This window comes from Lampetra planeri, chromosome 37, assembly GCF_965212315.1.
Source record: "Lampetra planeri chromosome 37, kcLamPlan1.2.h2, whole genome shotgun sequence".
NCBI lineage: Eukaryota > Metazoa > Chordata > Hyperoartia > Petromyzontiformes > Petromyzontidae > Lampetra > Lampetra planeri.
The window spans coordinates 1,052,689-1,077,861 of NC_136143.1; the positions used below are offsets into that span (position 1 = coordinate 1,052,689).

A 25,173-nucleotide genomic window follows, 5' to 3' on the forward strand; every position below is an offset into this window, starting at 1 on the left:
GAGAGAGGCGGCTCCGTTGTGGACGAGGGGAGCACGTGCGGCGGCTGCTGCTGGGACACGTGCGGGGGTTGTGCGGCGTTGCATGGGGAGCGGTGGCGCAGTGGTTTAGTGCACTGCCCGACGAGGCCCAAAACCCAGGTTCGAATCCCGTTCACGATCAATAACGGCACGGCCAATAACGGTGGCAGCGAATATTTGAGCCGGCCTTGGGCCTCGTCTATGTCGGCTCAGCCTTAAATGATAACCTGGTGCATACACGTCATTACTGGGGAGACAAAGACGGTATCCCCAGTAATTACGGCTTTAATATGCGCTCGCTAACAACACTTGCCTAAGTGTTTTTACCGAAAAAACCTAAGAATATGAATCCTTGCAGTCACGAAAGCTTCAAATCTAGAACACTTGCCTCAACAGCCCTGCGTAAGCTGTACAGGGGGACTTTGGGAAACTCCTCTTGAAACAAATCTCACACATTACACCTTGTCATGGCAGTGAGAGCTGTGGAGAGACGAAGAGAATGCGAGGTAGTTAGTGGTGGAAAAAGAGACTGGGAGTGGGGCTTGCAGGGAGGGGGCGAGGCAATGAGAGTGGTGGGGAGAGAGGGCGGATGGGAGAGAGCTGCTGTTGTACTTTGACCCGCACGTGTGACGCTGCGTGCGATTGGTGGTTGTGGAGGGCGCGGTGACCCATCCCTCGGGTAGTAGTAATAATAGTAATAAGCCGCGGGGCACTGCACAGTATACGGGGATTGCTTTTTAAGTATTAGCTAAAATAATTGTTTTTTAATGTTGAACCTGGTGTAAGAAGATAAATAAAAGTTATTTTGGGTTAGGTCGCATTCATATGAATGTCGTTAACCCACCACAACCCGACTCCACCAATCAGTATAAATGCTTGTCAAGTGAACAACACGTGCTGATTAGTTACTACCCAGCTAACTACCCTACATGGAGGAGTTACAGCTACGAAGAGTCTGACCCTCACTCGGGTCCCCCGACCACGTGTTGATGCCTGTAGAGCTTCCAGCTTGTAGGATGTAGAGCTTCAGCTTGTAGAATGAAGCGACCCCGGTCCCTCTCGGGGACCCACCTTATATCTCCCTGGGTTGGGGCTGCTCCGCCCTCGGCCCCGCCCACTTTCTAGAGCGTTCCAGCTCTCTCTCGATCCCTCTCGAGAGCTCTCCCCGGACACGTGATCGCCGCCTAGCCCCCCCACCTAGGGGCCTCTCTGTGGATACTCCGGATCACGTGTCTACGGGGTCAACCAGAGTGCCATGGCCCGGGGCAACCCTGCCCCTGGGCTGACGCTCTCCCACTCCCCCTTGTGGGAGCCCGCACTACACACTATGCGTGGTGCCCGCGCTATCCCAGCACACACCAAGCCCCGCTTGGGCTGGTACTACACCCACCTATGGAGTGTACGCGATGACAGTGCATCGCGCGCCACGGCCCTCTCGGGCCAGCACCATACAGTGATATCCCCGATGTCACTACAGGTTGACTGACCAAGATGATTGGCCGATGCACCACCTGTGCCCCCTACTATGCCAAGTTTCTGTGTTTAATCCACCCAGCGCTCCGCTCGTTATTGTGAGTGTCGCGCCTCTGCCCTCCGTTGATGCTAGCCTGTGCTGCGCCCATTTAGCCCCGTCTATCCAGCCGAACAAAAGCTGGTCAGGCATGCGGTGGCTGGGCATGCGGGCTACATGATCCAGCCAACGCAGCCTTGCTTACTGGAGTAGCTCACCAAATCTTTTCAAGGACTTGTGAAATCCTCACACAATCCAGCCTGGTTAAACCCAGGATGGCTCGTACGCAGGCCATCCTAAATGTTTCTAACCGGCGAAGATGTTCCATTATGGGGGTCCACGTTTCACAAGCATAGAGAAGGAAGGGCATGACCGTGGTCGAGAAGACCTGATGCTTGGTATGGAGCGACAGACTAGGTAGCTTTCGCACAGCATTACGCAGCCGATGAAAAGATAATGCCGCTCGACTGATTCGGAATGAGACCTCTGCTGCCCCATCACCAATTGGAAGTTGTGAGGGTGCAGTGTGTTGCACAACATACCCAGGCAGGTGTTTAGTTTTGGTGAGGCTCATGGTTAGACCCCACGTCTTAGTGACATGCTCCAGGTTCAGCAGCAGCGCCTCCAGCTCCTCTGAGTGAGCAGCAATCACCAGATCATCAGCATACATAATATGGTAGACCAATAGGGAGCCAACCCTTGATCGCACCGGGCATCGATCAGCCTCCCATTGTATCTGTACCAGATGTAAATTCCTCTGGTACAGCCATCGAAGGTTTCACGAACTACGTGATCGAAATGGATGTTTAATAATCTGGGAGCCAGAGGACAACCCTCTTCCACCCCAAGGTGAACAGGGGATTGCTCTGACTCCTGGCCGCATAATTTTACCCGGACCTGCCGACCATCATGAAGGTCCTTAATGATTGTGAGCGAAGAGTCAGGGACTCCGAAAGCATTAATAAAAACCAAGAGCCCAGGCCTACTGATGGTATCATAGGCCTTGACCAGGTCAACAAAGCAGAGAAGTAGGTCCTGTTGGAATTCCCCACACCTCTGCTGTACCAGGGGGGTGCCTGCGGTGCCCCTCACAACCATTTACGGCCTTCGGTCAGGAAAGTCACGAAAAATTTGCACACGAACAACGCATTCACGCAAGCACCCGATGCTCCGTTTTGAAGTTTTATAATGAAACATCTTTGAATTGTATTATGTTTTGAATTAGATAATTGTATTTGTTCATTAATAGCTTATGTCATTTTACATCTGGAAGACTTAATTGAAAAGGACATTTAGTGTGAATTTTCTCTCGTCGCTAAGTAGATAGCCTTGCTGGGGGTTCGGTTCGATGCGGACTTGTTTGGGATTGCGGGATCGAGATATGGCGACATAGAGCTGCTGGCCGTGCGAGAAGACCGCCGTCTGCAGATCGATTCCAACCGTAATTGAACGTCTGTCTCTGCGCCTCCGTCGTTCATGCAGGGGGCGCGTAGGTTTGTAGCGCCCCCTGCATGAAAACGATGGAAAGTGCAGCTTCATCACAGATAAAGTTGTGCTCTTATATAAGAGTATGGTCGCGAAAGCTGACGTTAAGATGTACATTGTCTGAAAGCATGGGTGGATGGACATAACTCGACACGTGTTCATACGCATGCAGTGTGTACAATCCTATAAACATCCCAGTTGAAATGCCGAACACCCTGTCCACCCCGTTCCCCATTCTGCAGCCTCCTCTCCGACACAGCCTCCGACCGCCGGCGGGGATGCAGCAGTGCTTGAGCGTGAGCTTTCCCCTCCTGCGTCGCCTTGGGACGGCGACTCACGCCTGCGCCGTACCGTGCATGGGCCTGCACGGCCGCGAGGCTACTAGGCCTGCCGCTGTTGCGGATGAGGCTCTAGCCAGTGCTGAGCGGAACCTCTCCCAGCCGGAGATGGCACCATCGCCGCCTCCTCCACCCTTCTCCCGCGCCGCCATCGGCACGTTCTTTCAAGAGCGGCCGCAGCTGCACAACCCTTACAGGGACGACGCGCTCCTCCGCGCCTACCTCAAGCGGAACCTGCCCCCATCGGTGAGGCGTCCGCGTGATCCCGCTCGGTTTGACCTCGCTCGCCGACCAGCATTGCCTGGCTCTCTGATGTGCCTTCGGGTCGCACCGTGTGTCGTTTGGTACGATGTACCGACGTTTTGCTCCCCGTGCCGAGAGCTTCTGCGGGAACTGGATTTTTGTGACCGCCTGATTTTTGTGGCACGAACAAATCGCGGGGAGCCCTGAGATGAAAATATTTCGGCAGTCCCTTGTACACCACGTTTAGTGTACTACTAGACATGTGCCACACTCAACCCAGTCCAGTCGACCAGCAACATAGAAAATGTGCAGTTTGAATCTGATTGGTTGTTCCTAAGATTCAATGAGCTGGAATAGAGTTGTCCTGATGATGTTTTAAGGAATTTTAAATGAAACGCCGTGTGTCCAATTGCTAAATTCGGGTCTGGTGGATTGCTCATCAAATTCCCTGTGAGCTGAACAATAACAATTGTCATGCTGTTAGACGCTTGCACACGTGACGGTGTGATTGTATTTGGCCGTGTTGGGTGGTGGAGGGTCTTAACGACACAGATTTGGTTAGATAATTCCGTGGCCTCACCCGATCATCAATTATGAATCAGAAAATACTCGGTGAGAAACTAAGCCACGTGATTCTTGGTCTCCGTTGCTCTCTCTGTTATTTCTCCGCCGTCTCTCCACTGCCGGCGTCGTCGCCGCAGGTCCTGCACGATGTCGGCACCGACCTGGACGCTTTCGGCAGCCGCGTCGTGTCCGAGCTGGAGGCACTGGGGCGCGAGTGCGAGCGGTCGCCGCCCACGCTGCGCACGTTCGACGCGTGGGGGCGACGCGTCGATGACATCGTCACGTGCCCCGCATGGCGCCGGCTTCACGACATCGCGGCCTGCGAGGGCATCGTGGCGCACGCCTACAAGCGCAAGCACGGCGCCTGGAGGTAGCCACCCAGCAGCCGACGCTGGTGGGGTGGTGGGGGGGTGTCAGGCTCGATGCCCCCCATACACGACTTGAGACCAGAATTGTTTTATCTATTGATATTTACCAGGGAAAATTATTTTAATTCCTTTGTATTATTGTTAATGTGGGCTCGAAATCATGGGACTGACCACCCCTGGCCCTCACTACCCCACGCTGGGAAGTTTCTACATCTGCCTCTGCAGTAGCTGCTGCTATGCACACAAAGCAGCCAGACTGGGGAGAGGTAAGAGAGTGCGTGGCGAGACTTCTGCAAAAACGAATGGAGCCAAATGCAGTGCTAACATAGCCCGATGCGTGAACATGCCGGATCGAGTCGGAAGCTAGAACAGGGTTTGATGGGTGACTACCGTGCACACGAGGTGCCATGTGGCGGCAGGGCTTCAGTGTGGGCAGCAGAGGGCAGTGCAGCAGAGTTCACATTATTACCGTACTTCTGTGCTCCCCGCACGATGTGGAAGCTGCTCATCCAGCAGTGGATTGGCAAGAAGGGGGCGGCACATCTACTAAGAATATGACGCATGAGACGCGTAGCAAAGTGGCTGTGATAGACAAACAGAGCCTGGTGCAGATAAACAACAATGGCTGTATTGCTCTGTTTGTGTCGGTGCTTTGGTCCCAATTGAGTAATTTGCAGGTAAATTTTCAGCACTGGGGTGTTTGGCCGGTGCCAATGACTTTGCGTGTTGTTTTAGCTATTGGAGAAAAGTGGAGAACGCAGAGGACAACACCCATGCTGAACAGGGGGTGGGAGGACAAACTGCACACATAAAGGCAGCCGAGGTCGGGAATCGAACCCTGGCACTTTTTGCTGGAGGCAGAAGCGTTGCCATTGGCACCGACACCCCGCGGGGCTCTCACGCGGTTTGTCTGCGTGTCCCACGCCCCCCCCCCCCGCACCTCGTCATGCCAGCCGCGTGCACCAGCTGGCCAAGCTCTACCTCTTCTCGCCGTCCGCTGGCCTCTACACATGCCCGCTCGCCATGACGGACGGTGCCGCCAAAGTCATCGAGGTGAGTTCGGATCAGAAGAGCTTTCTCATCGTCACTGGTCATCATCGTCTTGTCATGCTCTATTCACTGCTGGATGGATGAAGGGTTCCCCAGATCATCGCCATCCCTCGCATTCCTGCATTGCTACGATCCACCCAGCAGCGCCAGCACAAGAGCTTATTTCGTCGCTCTGTCTCTACTGTGGACACCCTCGCGGGAGCGTTTCTTGCCTATGGCCGCCACTCCGTTTTCAGTCTTGACCGTCGGCCATTGTCCCTTGTGGCCGTGACGCGTCCTGCCCAAGCCGTGTTATCTGAAGAGTCAACGCGATCCCTCCAGCGTGCGTACATCCTTCAATCCACGTGTTCCTCTCGTCTCTCGGTTTAAATCCGAGAGCGCGCCTCTCCCTCCTCCATTGAGTGTTTATGCTTATAACTAAAAACATCCAAACCCTACACCTTAGAGCCTTAGAGTTTGGGCTCCACAAAACCTCTTGAAAACATTTTTCAACTCTTGTGATTTTTTATTTTTTTAAGGGACTTGCCTTTTTTAAAGTTTATATTAAAATTACTCTTTGGTTCTTTTGGTAAAGTCACGTAGAAAATATGGTTAAATATTAATAGAATACGAAGTTTCGATTGCAACGCAAGCAACCATCATCAGGTAAGAATGAATGAGAAAACAAACGTAGTAAACTTAGAAATATAATACAATACAACACAGAGAGTCGGCTAACACACAGTTAACGCCTAGCCTGGTTGATTAAGTTCTCCCAAAGATTGCTAAATTAAAAGTTAAGTGTGAGTTGTGAGGAATCTAGCAATCTTTGGGAGAACGTAATCAACCAGGCTATGCGTTAACTGTGTGTTAGCCAACTCTCTGTGTTGCATTGCATTACACTCCCTAATTTTACTCCTAGCTCATCAAGTGGTTGAATGTGTTTCTCATGGGCAACGCAGACGCTGGCCGTCCAGGGGCGCGCCGCTGAGGCTCTGGAGCATCTCACGACTTTCGACCCGACCAAGTTCTGGACGTCCGGGCAGTGGATGACGGAGCGCAAGGGTGGCTCTGACGTGGGTACGTGCAGCATGTGCTTCAGGGGGTGAGCAGACCGAGATGACAGGGGAGAGGTGAGAGAGTGCAAGGAGGGGAGCAGAGTCTAGACGGGAGGAGAGAGGAAGGAAGGGGTGTCCTGTGCAGGAACCTGACTATGCGGAGTGCGCTAGGAAATCGGCGTGGTGTGTGCATCACGTGGAGGTGCATGGTTTCATGTCACATTGGTGTTCTGTGGCTCGGCCTACCTGTATACCATTGCTGTGCATGGCAGCAGCAAGATGTTCAAGAGCTAGATGACAATGTCGAGGTCTGCCTGCCACGACAAGAGGGCTTCAGGAGAGAGAGAGAGTTGGTGTTGTTTTGCTGATCGTGCTCCGTTGAAGGAGCACAGACTACAGTGTTTACCGATATGGTCCATAGCTTTGATTGCATGGCCACAATCGCAATCCTGTGGCTTGTACAACATTTTCCATTCATGAACGCGATATGTGCATGATGGGCCTGTTGATATTCTGATACGGTTGATGGTCGCCCCAGTGTCAAAGCCAGGATGTGCGACGATGTTTGTGTCTCGAATGAGGAGGTACTTATTCTGGACGTCCGCATTGTCCCCCTCTGTTCGTTCCACCACGATTGCGGCTCCCCGTGCTTACGCGGCGTCGCGTGTGCCTGCAGTGCTCCGCCAGGTGTGAGTAGTGTGCAGCGCAAACCTTCATGTACGTGCGTGGTGTGGCGTGGCGTGGTGCGGTGCGGGCAGCCACGGGCACGGAGACTGTGGCGGAGCCGCAACCGGATGGGAGCTACCGGCTGCATGGGTTTAAGTGGTTCACGTCGGCCACGGACTCGGACATGACGCTCACCCTCGCACGGGTCACGGACGCAGAGGGGCGGACGCTGCCGGTGAGTCGGGGGCAGGCAATGCCGCTTGGGGAATGAGACGCGGTGGCCTCTACACGGTCCGACGCAAAGTGGGGGGGACGCCTACGTCCAGCAGTGGATCGACCAAGGGCAAGGGGCTGTGCCCGTCGGAGAGGGACGGAGTGATGGTGCAGCAGTTTGCATGTCGGCATCGCGAACCTGGCCAAATTCACTGGCATGTGACCTCTGAACTGAACTTGGGCACCTGTGACAACACGGAATGACCAGTGTGGTTTGGTATGTTCAAACAACTCCCACGACCAACGCAGCATGGGGCGGTCTTCAACTTATTAAATTATTTGATTTCTGACTTTCAGGTCCCTTGCCAATCCAGTACTGAATGAGGGCCGGTCCACACCGTGCCCTTTGTGTTCAATACAAACCTCAGTCACCACAATAGCTGGGTTCAAAAACACGGATTCAACAGCACAGAATTGATCCTGCAACACAGAGGTGTGCAGCATTGCACGTGCAAAGGCTTTGTGCCTAAACCAGAGTAATTCGCAGTGTAATTTCATATTCGGCAAATTTGAACCGTGACGCCCGCACACAATGGCCGTCACGTTTTGAGTGATGTCAGAGGATCTTTAAAGTTCACTGTGAAGCAGACAGCGCGGGGTATTCTTTTTATGGTCAATAGACCTGGTGGTTCACCAGGGCGGCCTGCCGGATTCGAAACACTAACCTCTGCATCAAGCTGCGCGAGCTACTAACGGTGGGCTAGGGCACCGCCAACAAGACAAAGTTCCCCCCGCTAGCATTTGCCTGAAGGATGTTGGAATGCCGCCCGTGCAGGGCAGCCGCGGGCTCTCCCTCTTCTACGTGGAGGTGCGCGACTCGGCGGGGCAGCTCAACGGCATCGAGGTGCAGCGGCTCAAGGAGAAGCTGGGCACGCGCCAGGTCCCCACCGCCGAGCTGCTTCTGTCCGGCACGCGGGCGCTTCGGGTACAGCAGCCATCTGTAGGAGGTCGTGGGTTCAGTCCCGACCCTGACGCCTGTATATTTGTTTTCCCCGTGGTCGCGAGGATTTTTCTCCAGGTCCTCCGGCTTTTCCCCCCACATTTACATTCGACATGCGTTTAGAGTATTTGCCTGTTATAAATGTCCAAACGACAATAAGCCACGTCGTTGAGCAATCATTTGTGGCCAGGTCACTTATGAAAAAAAGCTAAATTTCCCTCAGTGGGCCATACCTGGTCAAATTTAAAAGAGTTTAAGAGCAAACATTTTTTTCAAAAACGGTCACGTTGAAAAGTGAGCAGAATGTTTGACAGTCATTAATGAATTGCGAGCTGGTTGTGCACCGTGGTTGTGCACCGTGGTTGTGCACCGTGGTGGTGCACCGTGGTGGTGCATCGTGGTTGTGCACCGTGGTGGTGCACCGTGGTGGTGCACCGTGGTGGTGCAGATCTCGGAGGAGGGCCGCGGAGTGGCCTCCATCTCCTCCATGCTGACCATCACGCGCCTGCACAACGCCATCTCCTCCGCCGCTGCCATGAGGAGGTGAGGACCTTGCCGCACAAGTTTGAGGACACAGTGCGGTCTGCTCGCTGCAAGTCTTTATTTTGCTGGCCTTGCCAAACAGCCACATCGTGTGTGTGTACATATATATATCATCATCGGCATCCTCCATCGTAAATCCACTGGCGTCATCATCTCTCGTGGTCCTGCGCTTTAACGATCCAGCTAACACCTGCATTTGAGCTGATTTGATTGAATTTTGATTTAAAGCTTTCGTGACTGCAGGGATTCATCTTCTTGGTTCTTTCGGTAAAGTCACGTAGAAGGGAAGTAATAAAATAATAAAAATAAAACTAAAACATAATAAAATTATTCTCACGACGTTTTGGCCACAAGCAGCCGTCGAGGCGACTCTGTCGCCTGAGGACGGCTGCTTGCGTTGTGGCCGAAACGTCGTGAGAATAATTTTATTATGTTTTAGTTTTATTTTTATTATTTTATTACTTCCCTTCTACGTGACTTTACCAAAAGAACCAAGAAGCTGATTTGATTGCTTCATCTCCGCAGTGGAGGGTCCTCCCTGGTACGGTTGCCAATGTGGCTTCGTGTGAAAAAGAGCTTCATACCTCATCGCATTCCTCCAGGATAAATAAAGATTCTGATTCTGTGCTCACTGAGTGAACACAAAATCAGAATCAGAATCTTTACTTGAACGGTCTGTGTAGTGTGATGCGTGTGATGTGACATGGTGTGACGCAGTGTGGCATGTGTGGTGTGACGCATGTGATGTGACATGGTGTGGCGCGTGTGGTGTGACGCAGTGTGGCGCGTGTGGTGTGACACGGTGTGGCGCGTGTGATGTGACGCAGTGTGGCGTGTGTGGTGTGGCGTGTGTGGTGTGTGTGATGTGACGCAGTGTGGCGTGTGTGGTGTGACGCAGTGTGGCGCGTGTGGTGTGACGCGGTGCGCTGCACACTGTCAGGATCCTGAGCCTGGCGCGAGACTACGCGTCGCGCCGCACAGTCTTCGGGAAGCTCATCAAGGACCACGCGCTGCACATGCAGACGCTCGCACGCATGGAGGTGCGACGCGCGGAACGAGCAGCGCCCGCTCGTCATCATCACACGCCACACTCCTCCGCCACACTCCTTCGCCCCCAATTCCTTCGCCCCCACACTCCTTCACACTCCTCCGCCGCCACACTCCTCCGTGACACCCTCCTCAAGGTTCACACTCCCTGGACTCCAGGCTACTCCTCTCTCTGTACCGATTTCAGAGGCCACCGCTGGGTGATCACGCATTCTGCCGCTATGCACGGAGACTGGAGGAGCGCTGCTATCCCTGCCCACATCAGGAATTGAGCTCCGTTAAATCCAGCTTGATAACCTGTGGTTATTCATTGGCTCGTCCAGTAGTCTGATTGGATGTTACCTACACGAGTGTAATTATTATCATTACCTGTAGTGTTAGTGTCATTATGCCAGTGCGAGTGTAGTCGTCATTGTTGTTATTATCAGCATTTACTGTATTCCAATTGGATTTTATCTCTTTGAGTTTGTTTTATTTTTTACATATGGCGCTTTGAGATATTTTGATATGAAAGATGCCGTTTAAGATTATTATGTTATTATAATCGGCTACAATCAATCAACCGTTGGATGAGGGCCTCCCCAGGCTGTCTCCATTTTTCTCACAGTCATGCGATTATAATGATCCGCCTGGCTCCAACACAGGAGCCAATTTCATCACTCCGTCTCCGAGAGAGGACATCCTCTCGGGCGCATTCTCATCCCCCTCCCCCGGCTGTCACTCCATCATTATTCTCGACCATCGGCCATCGCCCTTCCGAGCGACGTCTCCTGCCCACGTCCATTCACCTCCGTTAGTGGTTTGAACTCCGTCATTAACCTGCGTTAAGCTTGTGAATCCGTGTGTTCCCCTGTCTCCCTATTAATCCGGCCGCACGTGAGGCCGACGGCTGCTTGAGCTGTGGTCTCATTAGCCGATTCATTTGCTTTGGCGGCAGAAAAGCGCCGGTATTGACGCTCACGTCTCACAGCGCAAGGGCCTGGGTTCTATTCCCGACTCGGGCACCTTTCTGTTTTTATGTGTGTTTGTTTGTATGTTTGTACGTGTGTTTGTTTGTATGCATGTTTGTGTGTATGTTTGTATGTTCTCCCCCTGCTCTGCGTGGGTTTCCTACAGTTTTTCTGGCTTCCTCCCATAGCTAAAAACACACAACGTGACTAGTATTGGTCAAAACATCCCAGTACCTGCACATTGCTCGATTGGATTCACACACAGCAGCAACATCATCCCCCTAATGCAAACAGGACCCTCCTGAAATAAAATTTTGAGTCTTTCTTGGGTAAACAAGCGTAACAAAACAAATAAATCCCCTCCCATCTCAATGTGTTCATGTCCCTGCACGTGGTCCCCACTGGGTGGGATAGCGACTCCAACTCCCCCCCCCCCCCCCCCCCTTGGCAAGGTCCTGCCGTAGTTTGCAATTGGTCGCAACGTACCGGGCTCGCATTGTTGTGTTGCAATACAAAAATGAATATGCAAATTAATGATAAATAATAACTGTAATGTATCCTTGACGCTAGGCCTAAACATAGTGGTGTTTACGTTAACGCATGCACTCACCTCACCCATACACGTGTAGTACCGTCGAACACAGGTCGACACCCGGGGTTGAGGCACACTGATGTTTATTATAACTTCACACTCGGCACAGGGCAACGTATACTGGAGGGGGTAGCGGCCCCCTCACCCGGATAACTGGGGACACACCCTGGCTATCCCTAACCTACCCCCGAGTCCTCCACTAACGGGCTAGGGGAGGCTATCTGGCCCGACACTGGCGAGTCGGGCTACGGTGCCTGGAGTCCCAGAGTGCTGACTCTGGTTCACAGGACCACGCCACTGGCTCTGACCTGCGCGGCCCTTACAAGGGCGGCGTTCCAGGGGAGACCAGGGCTCTCACTAGGCAGGTCTTCAGTCTTCAGGAGTCACCACCACATTCTGCCCCGAGCCCTCCGGCTCATCCCCTTATATCTCGAACCCCTCCCCCCCGCTGGGGTACCATCTGCGGACGTCGGTGCGAGCACCCTCCCGTGTGCTCACTAAGCCCCGCCCACTGTGCTAGTTTCTCATAGGATCCCATACATATCACCCCTACACATCTCACCTCCGTAAGACCCCTACATCACCCCCCCCTGTACAGCTCGCAGCCGTCCCGGCTGCAACATTGACAATAAAAGTTAAACCCCTCTCCATCCCCCAGCGTGTGCCTCATTTTTTTTTTTAACAATAACGCAACGAGAAGAACAACAGGAAGGAAAAATAACCCGACGAACCCGACGAACCCGACGAACCCGACGAACCCCGCCTGAATAAATACGAAATCCGTAATACGAGCATATATACACGTGTTTCTTAACCTGGAATCCCCCCCAGCACACCCAGAACACACACACACACACAGCACGCCCAACAATCGTACAATGCAACGTGCCGGGAACACAGCACGGACGCCCCACACCTTGAGCACAACATGCGAATGAACATCGAAAAAGAGAAACCAAAAGAAATACCCCCATCAAAAATATTTTTTTTTCTAATTTCCTCACAAGAGTTTTCGCATTTTTGCGCGCGTCCTCGCCGCAGGCCCGTCACACGGGACAGGCCCGACCGGCAGGTCGTCGGCCGGCAGGTGTTCATCACCGAGAGAGTCTGTTGCTGACGTCGCAAGACCCTCAGCATTTCCTGTGGGGGTCGTCGGGCGTGAGCCCTTCACTCCCGGTGCACCTGTGGGTGGTACAGCCGGCAGCACGTTAGGCGAGAGAACCCGAGACGACCTCCCTGAGTCGGACGCCCCCCCACATGTTTGGCCACGCGCGTGTGTAGTGGGACCTCGCACCGCAACGAAGGGTTTTAGCCTGGAGGGGTGTACAAACCACCGGCGCCTCCCCCATTGAATGCGCACGCACTGAGGTCTCAGGACCTCAACCACCTCGACGGGACCCCGCCATGGTCGCAGCAGTTTAGAGGAGGACGCGAGCGATACCTGGGGACAGTGCAACCATGCCCTGTCCCCCGGCTTCCACTGTAGCACATGCGCGCGAGCCATCCTGAGGCGCTCATTAGCCCTCTGCCGCCTGTCAGAATTTTGCATGGCAGCATCCCGCGCTTCCGTTAATCTTTCCAGGTTGAATTTAACATGTTCGGCCAATTGAGTTTTTCCCTGAGGCGCTGGGATCTGCAGCTGGGCCTGAACAGGTGGCTCCGGTTCGCGGCCATACATAAGGAAAAAGGGGGAAAATCCCGTCGCAGCATGGGGGGCCAACCGGTATGCTGACAGGACCCCTGGATTTTCAAATCCCAATCTGTCTGTGAGTCAGAAAAGTGCTGCGACAACATCGACGTGATGGTACGATGCAACCGCTCGACCATCCCGTCGGTTTGTGGGTGATATGGGGAGGTGCGAATCTTTTTAGTGCCAAGGATCTCACAGACCTGTTTGAGCAATTTGCTTGAAAAATTTCTACCCTGGTCGGTCAGCAGCCGCTCGGGAGCACCTTTGTCAAGGACATAGCCCTGGACAAAGGCCTCCACGATGGCTGCCGCCGACTGGTTGGCCAGGGGCCAGGCCATAGGCCAGCGCGTGAAATATTCAACACCGGTTAGCAAATACCTATTTCCCCTGGGGGTGGCGGGGAACGGTCCTAGAATGTCCAGCGCGACGAGTTCGTTTACCCGGGAAACCCTGATAGATTGCAGGGGCGGGTTCGACTCCTTCGCTGGTGGTTTGCGCTGCGCACACTTAGGGCACGATCCTAATAGATCCCCGACATCCCTCGTCATGCCCGGCCAAAAGAAGTCAAGTTGGAGCAAAGCCAGGGTCTTTTGGGTACCCAGGTGGAGGAGGCGCTCGTGAGCGGCCCACACCACCCTACCCCGTAACCCCGAAGGGACCACTAGCCGGTGTCTACGGGATTTCCCGTCCCAATGCATTAACAACCCACCGAGCATTTCCCATGCGTCGGCATCACCCCTCCCCCGCCCCCGGTCCCTGACGCGGCGGCGCAACGCAAGGAGGGAAGTATCTTCCATTTGCAACCGACCCCCTTCCGTAGCAGGCAACCCCAACAGGGAATCAGAACCCTGTTGTGCGATGGAATTTGTCATTGGTGCTACGTCGTCAGTAGCCGCCAAGACTGGGACAGCCAATTCAGCAGGATGCCTGCACCGACCCGACCCCAGGAGGCATGCGCATTCGGGGGTGGTGGGCATGCGTGACAGGGCGTCCGCGTTGGTGTGGCGAACGCCCTTACGGTACGTGGTCTGAAAATCAAAATCCTGGAGAACCTCCAGCCATCGAGACAATTGACCCGATGGTTGTTGGACTCGCAGGGCGTACTGTAGCGCCGCATGGTCTGTACGGACGGTGAAACACTGTCCGTACAGATATGGCCGGTACTGCTGGATGAAGTAGACAATTGCCAGCAGTTCCCGACGCGTCACACAATATCGTTGCTCCGCTGGAGACAACACTCGGCTTCCGTACGCGACCACCCGTTCCACGCCATCAACCACCTGGGATAGCACGCCCCCAATACCTGTGTTGCTCGCGTCGGTATCGAGCACAAAGGGCTTCGAAAAATCGGGATAAACCAGGGGAGGGGCATTAACCAGAGCGTCCCGAAGTGAGCGGAACGCAGCCTCCTCCTCCTGTCCCCAATGGAAGCGGACCCCCTTTGACGTCAAAGCGTGCAGGGGCTTAGCAATGGTGGCAAAGTCCGCGACAAAGCGTCGGTAGTATGACGCAAAACCGACAAAGCTCCTGACCTCTCCCACCGAGGTGGGAGTCGGCCAGGAGCTGACACACTGCGTTTTGGCGGGATCGGTAGCAATACCCGAGCGCCCTACGATGTGCCCCAAATAACGTACCGATTCGCGCAACAAATGACACTTTTGTGGTTTAAATTTCAAATTAGCAGCCCGCATTTTGAGGAAAACGGCCCGTAACCTCTGGAGATGCTCATCAAATGTTCTGCTAAAGACGATAACGTCGTCCAAATAGATTAAACACGAATCCCACTGCAATCCAGCCAAAACCAATTCCATCAATCGCTGGAAAGTCGCCGGCGCCGAGTGTAATCCCATCGGCAACCGGTTAAATTGGAAGAGACCATGTGGCGTACGGAATGCGGTTTTAGGCTTAGATTCATCGTCCAGAGGAAGCTGCCAGAATCCCGAAAGCAAATCCAATGTGGAGAAGAATCGCGCCCCCGCCAAGGCGTCGAGCGATTCATCAATACGGGGAAGCGGGTATGCGTCAGCAAGGGAAATTTTGTTGAGGCGGCGAAAGTCGACGCAAAACCGCAACAATCCATCCTGTTTCTTTACCAGAACGATCGGTGCTCCCCACGGGCTGGTAGAGGGAGAAATTATATCGGCGGCTAACATGTCATCAACAGCCGATTTGACATGTTCCTTCTCGGCGGGACTCAGCCGGAAGGGATTTTGGCGTATGGGCGCGCTGTCACCAGTATCAATATGGTGACGCAGCAAATGGGTGCAGCCCAGATCGAATTTGTTTTGACTAAACACATCGGCAAATTCGCGCAATAGAGTCCTAAGTTTTTGACGCTCTACATCCGACAGGTCCGTCGATCCCGCACAAAGCGCCTCAAGCCACCCTTCATCGGTGTCCGAATGTGGAGTCGGCAGAGTGGCAGCGTGTACGTGATTTGCAACAGACTCCTCACAGGGCGCCGGCGTTGCGTGAGCAAGCACGGTCCCTTGGGGAATGACCACGGCCTGCGACCCCACATTGAGGACCGCGATGAAGGGGTCCCCGTCCCCCCTTACAATGGTCTGAGCGGGCACCAAATGCGGCCCGCTAACCCCAGCCCTAGATGGCCCCAGCAGGACACCCTGGTCCCCAACACCCTTAGCGAAGGGCCTACGAAGCTTAAGGGGCACCAACATTTGTGCCCCCGGCGGCACTCGAACCGTTTGAACTACCAACGCGGGTACCGCCGCGAACGCCGAGCGATCCGTAGTAGGGGAAGGCAAAAACGCCATCCGTCGTCCCGACGGGAGTTCAATGCAACCCTGATTAATCATAATCCGAATCGGCATTTTGCCCAAGAAATCCGTCCCCAGCAGGCACGGAACCGCCAGCGAGGAGGAAACAAAAATAGGGCCGGACAATTTAATATCTCCGATCGAAATTTGCGCGCGAATCTGACCCATGATACCCAGTGAGCCCCCGTTAGCAGCGTAGAATGGGACATCAACCGGTAGCAAGGGACGACTTTGGACAGGGAGAATGTTGTATATTAGTTCCGAAATGATGGTCGCCGACGCACCTGTATCGACGAGGATACGCACTTCGACCCCGTCGATATACCCTACTACGGCCGACGACCCCGACGGCGCAGCCAGAACGCGATGGGCCAACACGGACCACTGTGCGGGTTCTAATTGGGTCCCCATAGTGGTTCGTGTTGGCCCCGCGGTATGCAATGTTGGCCCCCCGTTCGTTGCGGTGTGTACATGTGTAACGGGTGTGTGCTTCGGCCAAACATGTGGGGTGCCGCGACTTGCCGGGTCATGTCGGTGGAGCTTGGGCGGAGGAGGAGGAGGAGGCCCGTCGTCCCGGCGAGGCGTCGTCCCCCGCTGTCGAGGGGAGCGGCACCCCAAGGCGACGTGGCCCCGGACGCCGCAATTATAGCAGCGCGGGAGCGTAGGCGGTGAAGACAGGCGGTCGGAGCGGACCGACCCATCCCGGTCCGCCCGTGCTCCCATCCGCTGCTGCTGTCGGAAGTCGGCGGCGTAGACCTCCTCCGTCGGTGGGGTGACGGCAGCCACCGTACGCCCGGCCACTGCTCTGCTGGCCTTCCTTCGCTGCGACAGGAGGTTAGCGTGGAGGAGCCGCGCCGCTTGGAGGGAATCTATCTCAGCGTCCTCCTGCGCAACGATAGCGACATCCAGGTCGTCCGCCAGCAGAAGGATCTTCTCGGAGACCATGGCATCCACGCCTTGGTCATCCATGCGAGGGAAGGCCGTCTTGGCCAGCGCCAGAAGGCTCGTACGGTAGGCGAGGGGCGACTCCTTCGCACCCCGCTGGCGATCGTAGAATCGCTGCCGACACTCCGCCGAAGGCCCGTAGACCCCAGCCAGCAATTGCAGCGCCGTCTGAAGAGTAGAGCGCTTGTCCCTCGATGCGGACGTAAGAGCGGCGAGGGCGTCGCCGTCAAGGAGCGCTGGTAGCGCGCAAAGGGCTTCGTCATCTGACCACCCCGCCATTTCTTGATGCGCGAGGAAGCGCCGCTGAAATCCCCCCCAGTCGCCCTCCTCAGCCACGAACTCCTTCAGCGGGGGCAGCCTTTGGTGTAGCGCAGCGGCCGCCGTGGAGGCCCGCACTTTGCTGTCCCTGCAACTCGGCTGAGCGTCAGCACGAACGGCAGATGTAATCGCCTGTCGCGCAGATAGTGACGCTCCGTCCGAAGGTGGTGACGTGGCAGCCCCGGTAGAGCCGACGTGGGACCCCAGGTTGAGGTTGGCCACGCCCTCGGCAGCTGCTGCGGCGATGGCGGGATTTTCAAAAGTGGCGTCGGTAGAAATGGCGGGAAGGCGCAACGGCCGTTGGCCGTCCTCGCCCCGCGGTGGTCCCGCAGCCCCCAGCCGAGTAATGGTTTCGAGTGTGGCGGCAGCGGCGTATAGCAGCTCTGCCAACCTCGCGTGCGCCAGCCGAAGTCCGTCGGGCAGCGACTCACCTTCCTCCCGGTGCCCCGGTAAGGATGCATTCTGTACCGGCTGCTCGTTGCCCCCATCAGCCGTCTCTGGTGCCGCCATTTCCGCGGTGTCCTCCGCCTCTTGCACCCCGGACCGAGCCGTTCGGCGCGTGTCCATGTTCGTTGTTTACTTCTGACGCCAGATGTAGTACCGTCGAACACAGGTCGACACCCGGGGTTGAGGCACACTGATGTTTATTATAACTTCACACTCGGCACAGGGCAACGTATACTGGAGGGGGTAGCGGCCCCCTCACCCGGATAACTGGGGACACACCCTGGCTATCCCTAACCTACCCCCGAGTCCTCCACTAACGGGCTAGGGGAGGCTATCTGGCCCGACACTGGCGAGTCGGGCTACGGTGCCTGGAGTCCCAGAGTGCTGACTCTGGTTCACAGGACCACGCCACTGGCTCTGACCTGCGCGGCCCTTACAAGGGCGGCGTTCCAGGGGAGACCAGGGCTCTCACTAGGCAGGTCTTCAGTCTTCAGGAGTCACCACCACATTCTGCCCCGAGCCCTCCGGCTCATCCCCTTATATCTCGAACCCCTCCCCCCCGCTGGGGTACCATCTGCGGACGTCGGTGCGAGCACCCTCCCGTGTGCTCACTAAGCCCCGCCCACTGTGCTAGTTTCTCATAGGATCCCATACATATCACCCCTACACATCTCACCTCCGTAAGACCCCTACACACGTTGAGGTCGGAAACATGAAGCAATCGCCAAGGGACCAAAGCACCGACACAAACGGAGCAATGCAGCCATTTCTATTTATCTTCACGAGGCCCAATTTTCTATCACGGCCACTTTGCTATGCGTCTATTCTTAGTACATGTGCGGTCCCGTTCTTGCCAATCCACTGCTGTATGAGGGCCTTCCCGCAGCGTGCGGGGTTATAGAATTTTGTCCGTATCGGTCAGGCTTTCCTGGGTAACCAAAGGTAATAAAAATACACAGAACTTGTGGAAAAAGGATGGCAAATATGTACAGAGACTGATGATTTCATAAACTTAGGATTTTATACGTAAATATTGATTTTTCACACGTGTACCGAAAAGAAATGACAATTATTCATGATTTTTTCCACATTGCAATACATTTTATCGATGAAAGTATAAACAACAACAACAAAACGGTCACTGGGAAAGGGCGTCGGAGAGACGCACACACAAATGCTCTACCCACTGTGAGAGCGATTGAGCTGAATGGACGTGCGACCTTTCTCTCTCTGCATGTGTTGGAGGGCACAACGTGTTACAAGTTATTTTTGGTTTTCTGCAGTGGCCCCATGGCGCGACGCACGGGTTTTTTTGTCGCAAAGAACAGGACAGAATCCGTCCAAACCTATTATTATTATCCTGTATGTCCCGGTGCGTTACAGACAAGACGCACGAACAGGTGTATTATTCATTAAAATAAATCATGAACGCCAACCTTGTTATCGCTGATAACGACGCAGTTGTGGCTGCACGTGCGTGGGTGCAGGTCGAGGCGCGCGGTGCGTTCCTGCTCGTCATGGAGGTGGCTCGGCTGCTGGGGCTGGAGGAGGTCGGGGACGCGACCCCGCGCCAGCGTCTGCTGCTGCGCCTGCTCACGCCGCTCGCCAAGCTGTACACGGCCAAGCAGGTGCCGTGGTCCACTAGCGCTCATACACGGGCATCGGCTGGACAGCCCTGCACAATCCCACGTCCTCATAATAATGATTGTGAGAATAATAATTATGAGATTGAGTTGGTGCGTACAGAACCAACCTCCACACTGGGGTGCTTCTCATGCCATAAGCGGCTTGTGCCACATCACATAGTTTGTTGTTCTTCCACCGCACCTCCGGTTATCACGGTTGGCTACGTATGGTGCAAAAGAAGTTCAACGTACAGACATCTCGAGGCATTGGAAAGGGCACCCCCCACAGTGGCAGCTGTCCCTGTGCGGCGCACGGTGACTCGGCACCTCCGGTGTGTGGAATCCCAGCCCGAGTAATTTTTTTTATTTGGCAAATGTGAACCTTGACACCGACACACAATGGCCGACTCGTTTTTACTGACGTGACTGGGATCTTTAACGTCCACTCTGCACCAGACGGCACGTAGTTTTTCACGATTAATGCACTCGCAGTAATATCCATGAACGCGTTACCGCTGGGCCGCCCCACTTGATAACAGGCGTCTCCACTGAACATGGCTGCGGAGTGGCAGCGCCACCCACACACTCTAGCTGCAAGTTACAGGCCACCTCCAGCAGGGTCATATTTACACTGCGCACACAACAACGCCGTCAGGGGCAGAATAGCCCGTGTTGGGGCTGTTTAGCAAGCCCCCGCGAGGGCCAGCATGGCGCACAAGGGAGTGGGGTGACTGGCACCACACACACTCGGCCGCCTTTGTCTCCCCAGTGCTGATTCCTTTAAGGCTGAGTCGCCCCCGGGCAGGACCGTTTTGGATATCACTCGCCACTGATGTTGGCCGTGGCTGAGATTCCGACCTCGGGTCACCGGGTTCATTGCACATTGCTTGTACGACTGCGCCACCACGTCGTCTGTAAATGTTCGACACGGATAGGCGCGTGTTTGACCTAACACGCGCGTGTGGATCGTGCGTGCGGATCATGTGATCGTTCTCCCGCAGGCTGTGGCGGTGGTGTCGGAGGGCCTCGAGGCGTTCGGAGGTCAGGGCTACATGGAGGACACGGGGCTGCCCTGCATGCTTCGCGATGCGCAGGTCCACCCGCCGACCCATGTGTCTCGCATCGTCGTTTTGTGTGCGCAGTCCGTGTTGGGGAGTTGCACACTGCAAGCCAGGAGCTACATCTTTCTTCGTATTCCTCCTGGAGATGTTGCCACTCGTGTAGGCTCTGCCTTCCTGCTCCACTTTCTCCGCTCGCTCTCGTCGTGGGCCATCATCTGCATGTCCGCTCCACAGTTGCTGGCTCACCACGGTGATCCAATTCCTTCTTAGGTCTGTGTCTCGGTCTCCACCCAGGTGCCTCCACGTTCATCCCTAGGGTCACGTGCACACGCAGACACTGTCTTCCTGTTGCCCGCCACAGTGGTCAATTTAAAATACAGAGGCCTGAGTACAGAGAAAATTCTCGTAATGTTAAATTCATTTTGCATTCGCTTTCAGTTGTAATTATATGAAAAGCGCATTACAAATATGAAATTACGGTGATGACGGTCATGTGCGTGTCTAGTGTAGTGCTCGGTGAAAGATCTGCACACGATCTCATCAGTAAGCTCCTCCGGTAAGCGAGGCTGCGCTGGCTAGGTGATGTAGCTCGCGTGCTCAGCCACCGCATGCCCAAATAGCTTCTGTTTGGCTGGATAGATAGGGCTAAACGGGCGCGGCACGGGCTAGAGAAGAGATGGACTGATGTGATACAGAAGGATGTGGAGTTGATTGGACTTGCCGGTGACTGGTACCAGCGGCGTCAAGATCGGCCTCCATCGACGAGGTTTATAAAGGATGCTGCTGGGGATCTGGAGGGCAGAAGAGCGACGCTCACAAGGAGAGGAGCGCCGAGTGGCTAAAATGTCGAGTTGGCACAGTGGGGAGCACATTTGGTGCATTTAGAGTATATGGCTGCTATACATTTCCACATGAAAAACCACTTTGTTGAGATATTAGTTGTTGCCAAATCGCTTCTGAAAGAGTTTTACAGCTCAGTGGGCCTTACCTAGTAAAATAAAAAGTTTAGCTTAGGTTTTAATTTATCTGCCAATCATCTCATTCGGTCAACCCATGGTACCTGGGTCTGTTCCTTGACCTCCTGCCAGTGGGCCTTTGACACTTCACGTGACCTCAAAGTGCACCTAGCATGGCACAAGCGCTGTAGTGACGTCACCACCGATTAGTGGTGAAGGGCGATTGTTGTTGGTTAGCGCGCTGTACTACAAACCCAGTAACCCGAGTTCGATTCCCATTCACGGCCACCAACACCAGCGATGATTATCTGAACCAGTCCTGGGCCTCCCCTAGGCCAACTCGACCTCAAATTACGACCTGGTGTGGGGTGTGTAAACATCACCACTCGGAACACAAAGGCGTCAGGGCGTGGAGCTGGCCTCCCACCCACTCTTGTGCCGTGCCGGCCTTCATAGGTGCTCACTAACAGCAATTTCCCCAAAAGTCTGTTAAAGCTATAGGGGGGGGGATCTTTGTGTGCATGTGAGGCCGCAGGTGCTGAGCATCTGGGAGGGAACTACCAACATCCTGTCACTCGACGTGCTGCGCTCGATGGCCAAGAGCCGCGGGGAGGTCCTGCAGGCCTTCTGCTCGGACGTCCAGGTCGGCCCACGACGTCGGTTTTGACGGCGACACGGCCAACGATGAACCTCGCACTGAGCCAGACGTGGCCATGCACCGAGTTCCGAGTTTGAAGTCGAATCGGCAAATGAGCGAACTCGACCACTGTTTATGACACCCAGGGCTCAATCTCAGCCAGGCCGCTCTTGATCAGCAATCTGGAAAATATTTCTGCACCCGGCGCACCACATCCAATACGTATAATATTAATAACAATTTAATCTCGTAGCATGCCGCTATCGCACAATATCTGCTCGCTCGCCTAAAGAGCGAGAGAACGACTCGGAGGCTGGAGGAGGAACCGCAGACGAGCAGGAAGGCAGCCACACAACGAGCCAGCGCCAATAATTGCCCAAGCACTGCGGTTCTCTAAATATGAAGGTGTTATCAACCAATTAATTGATGTTTGCATGTGGGAGGCTGGAACACCCCAGAGTGAAACGCACTATCCTATACAGACAGAACAGGTAGACTCCACATTTTTGCTGTACCGGATTTTGGAAATCCAGGGTCGGGTTCCTCCTCGATGCCCACGGAAAAGGAGTTTCGCAAAACATTTGCGTGTGATCCACCAACCCTCGGCGCTGCCTCCACAAGTGCTGGACCACAGGCAGCCACCGCCGCCCAGTTAATGCTTCTCGCTGTGGCTGTTGCCACCTATTCCACTCTACCAACGATCCCGAAACTCTTCAGTGATAAATGAAGCCCCGGTCACATCGCATGCGGTGTTACCGCTCGCCGTGGCTTTGGCTACGAGAGCACCGCAGCTGCCCCACACTCGCGTGGCTTCAGCGCATCGCCGTCATCTCCCGCAGACCCGCATGCGGGCGGCGGAGGGCTCGGTGGGGCTGGCGGGGGCGGCCGAGGAGGTGCTGCGGGCAGCGCGGGACATCGGTGGCTTCGCGGGGCGCGCCGCCATGCGGGGTTCCTCCTTCACGGAGACGGCCGCGCGGGATTTCGCCTACAGCCTCGCCCGGACCTACGCAGGTGTGCAAACGGGACGCGACTGCTCTACTGCTGCTGCTGTTCGTCACGCCGGCTCGCTCACCCACTCGCACCCATCGCCCACTCGCAAAATATCCCGTCGCGTAGAAATGAAGAGGCGTGTTGTCAGGCTACCAAACCTCCTGGTCTGGCCGGGACGGGACAGGACCCAGTTTCATAACGGCTGTCAAAGGGTCCTGCAACTTATTTGAAAAGTGAGATTTTGTCCCGGTGGAAAAAGAATGGCACTTAAATATATGTATGTTGAACTTCTTTCGCACCTTACGTAGCCAACCTTGCTAATCGGCAGGAAGGACAACAATCTAAACACTTAAGCAACTCTAAAGAAAAGTTTTCAATCAAGATTTAAAAGTGCATAGCTCCAATGGCTTCCTAATATCGGAAGAGTGTTCCAGACGACCGCAGAAGCGCATCTGAAAGTGTGCGATGCAGTGACCGTCTTTGTTTGATGCTTAACCAAAAGCCGCTGCGAGGATGACTGGAGTTTGTGTGATGGTTTATGCTCCTTGACGAGATCAGCAAGGTATTGTAGTTCATTTGTGGCAAGCATTTACATGTGTAGAGGTGTTACGGGAGGGCGAACAAACACACCAGGGATGGTTATGCCCGCACGCGGAAGGATGCTTACATCCACGTCCGCACCGTTTAGCCTGGGGGGCTAAAACGGCGCTGTGATCCCCCACGGCCCCACCCCTCGGGGGGGGGGGGGAGTTGCTATATAAGGCGGTGAGCCGGTGGGCTCGGGGTTCAGTGTTTAGCTTAAACCAGCAAAGAAGGAAGACCGGCTAGATAGGCCCTGGGACTCCCCTGAATCGCCGTCCTTCTAAGGACCGACCAGGGCAAGCCAGTGGCGTGGCCCCGAGAGCCCAGAACTAATGCTCTTGTAAGAGCCGGTCTGGGGACTCAGGGTGCCGTAATCCCAGCTTGGCCAGAGCTGGGTCAGCTAGCCTCCCCTAGCTCTGTAGTGGAGGACCTGGGAGTAGGCTAGCCGGGATAGAGATTGTGGGGTTCCCTGTTAGACGAGTGAAGGGGCCGATACCCCTTCGAGTGTTGTATATCTTGGCCTGTATATAGTGGAACGTTCAATAAATAAGTGTGCCTCCGACTACGTCGTCCAAGTCTCCTTGAACCTACTACACATGTGTAGTGACTGTATGTCACTGTGTGGTGCTGGGCTTACGAAGCCACGGCGGATAATGTGTTGTCATTATGTGCAGCCCGCTTACGGGGTGTAGTACCGGCCCTAGCGGGGCTTGGGTGAGCGCTGGTCAGCGCGGAGGCACCACGTACAGTGTGCAGTGCGGGCTCCCGGTGAGGGAGCGAGAAGTAGTGTCAGCCAGCCAGGGTTACGTTGGGGCATGGTACGCCGGTTGACCTGCTGACACGTGACCGGATGATATTGGAGGGGGGCCACCGGTGGACGGGGGCCGCTGGGCGGTCACGTGGTATAAAAGAGCTCTCGGGAGACGTCGGGAAAGAGCTCGAGAGATCTAGAAGGTGGGTGGGGCGAGGGGCGGAGCCAGCCCCAGCCCAGGCCGATATAACGGGGGCCCCGTGAGTGGCTCGGGGTTCTTCGTGTTGCTGGTGATGAAGATCCACGTCGGGTAAAAGAAGCCTCTAGCCACGCGGTCCAGGACCCAGCTTGTGGTCCGGGCCGGGATAGCGAACCATGTCTAGTTCTGCCGTAGCGTGGCTCGATGGGCATTCAACACCCAAGTTTAGGTTGTGTTATGTTATGTTGAGTTACTGAAATAAAGTGTTGGACTCACTACACATGGTAAAAACCACATCCTTCACAGTTGAAATGATAAATGGGCAGGTAGAATACTAATGAAGTACATTTAAATAATCATTAACACGTTTAGCCCTCTGTTAATCAACTGCTCATAGGTCAGAATTGTTTTACTTGCTCAGCTCGCACACTGACCGTGACCCTGACCCCGAGTCTCGGTCCGACGCCAACCGAAATCCACGTTCTCATTGCAGGGTGCCTGCTGATCGACCATGCGCTCTGGGATGGTGCCGAGCCAGCTGACGTCTATGCAGCAAACAGGTCAACGGCCG

At 54.8% G+C, this 25,173-nt stretch overlaps 1 protein-coding gene across 5 annotated transcripts in view; it reads left to right on the top strand.

Annotated features, from left to right (window-relative positions):
- Nucleotides 1–25,173, top strand: part of LOC144730857 (acyl-CoA dehydrogenase family member 11-like) — a 29,833-nt gene that overhangs the window by 2,523 nt on the left and 2,137 nt on the right. For all 5 annotated transcript variants that reach the window (XM_078611640.1, XM_078611637.1, XM_078611639.1 and 2 more), the window contains 13 exons: nucleotides 3,256–3,597; nucleotides 4,296–4,528; nucleotides 5,480–5,579; nucleotides 6,518–6,635; nucleotides 7,372–7,514; nucleotides 8,328–8,477; nucleotides 8,941–9,035; nucleotides 9,976–10,075; nucleotides 19,289–19,429; nucleotides 20,428–20,520; nucleotides 21,979–22,086; nucleotides 22,920–23,091; nucleotides 25,096–25,162. In XM_078611640.1, the coding sequence (XP_078467766.1) occupies nucleotides 3,292–3,597; nucleotides 4,296–4,528; nucleotides 5,480–5,579; nucleotides 6,518–6,635; nucleotides 7,372–7,514; nucleotides 8,328–8,477; nucleotides 8,941–9,035; nucleotides 9,976–10,075; nucleotides 19,289–19,429; nucleotides 20,428–20,520; nucleotides 21,979–22,086; nucleotides 22,920–23,091; nucleotides 25,096–25,162 (1,826 nt within the window). In that variant the 5' untranslated portion in view covers nucleotides 3,256–3,291. The remainder of the gene's footprint in view (nucleotides 1–3,255; nucleotides 3,598–4,295; nucleotides 4,529–5,479; nucleotides 5,580–6,517; nucleotides 6,636–7,371; nucleotides 7,515–8,327; nucleotides 8,478–8,940; nucleotides 9,036–9,975; nucleotides 10,076–19,288; nucleotides 19,430–20,427; nucleotides 20,521–21,978; nucleotides 22,087–22,919; nucleotides 23,092–25,095; nucleotides 25,163–25,173) is intronic.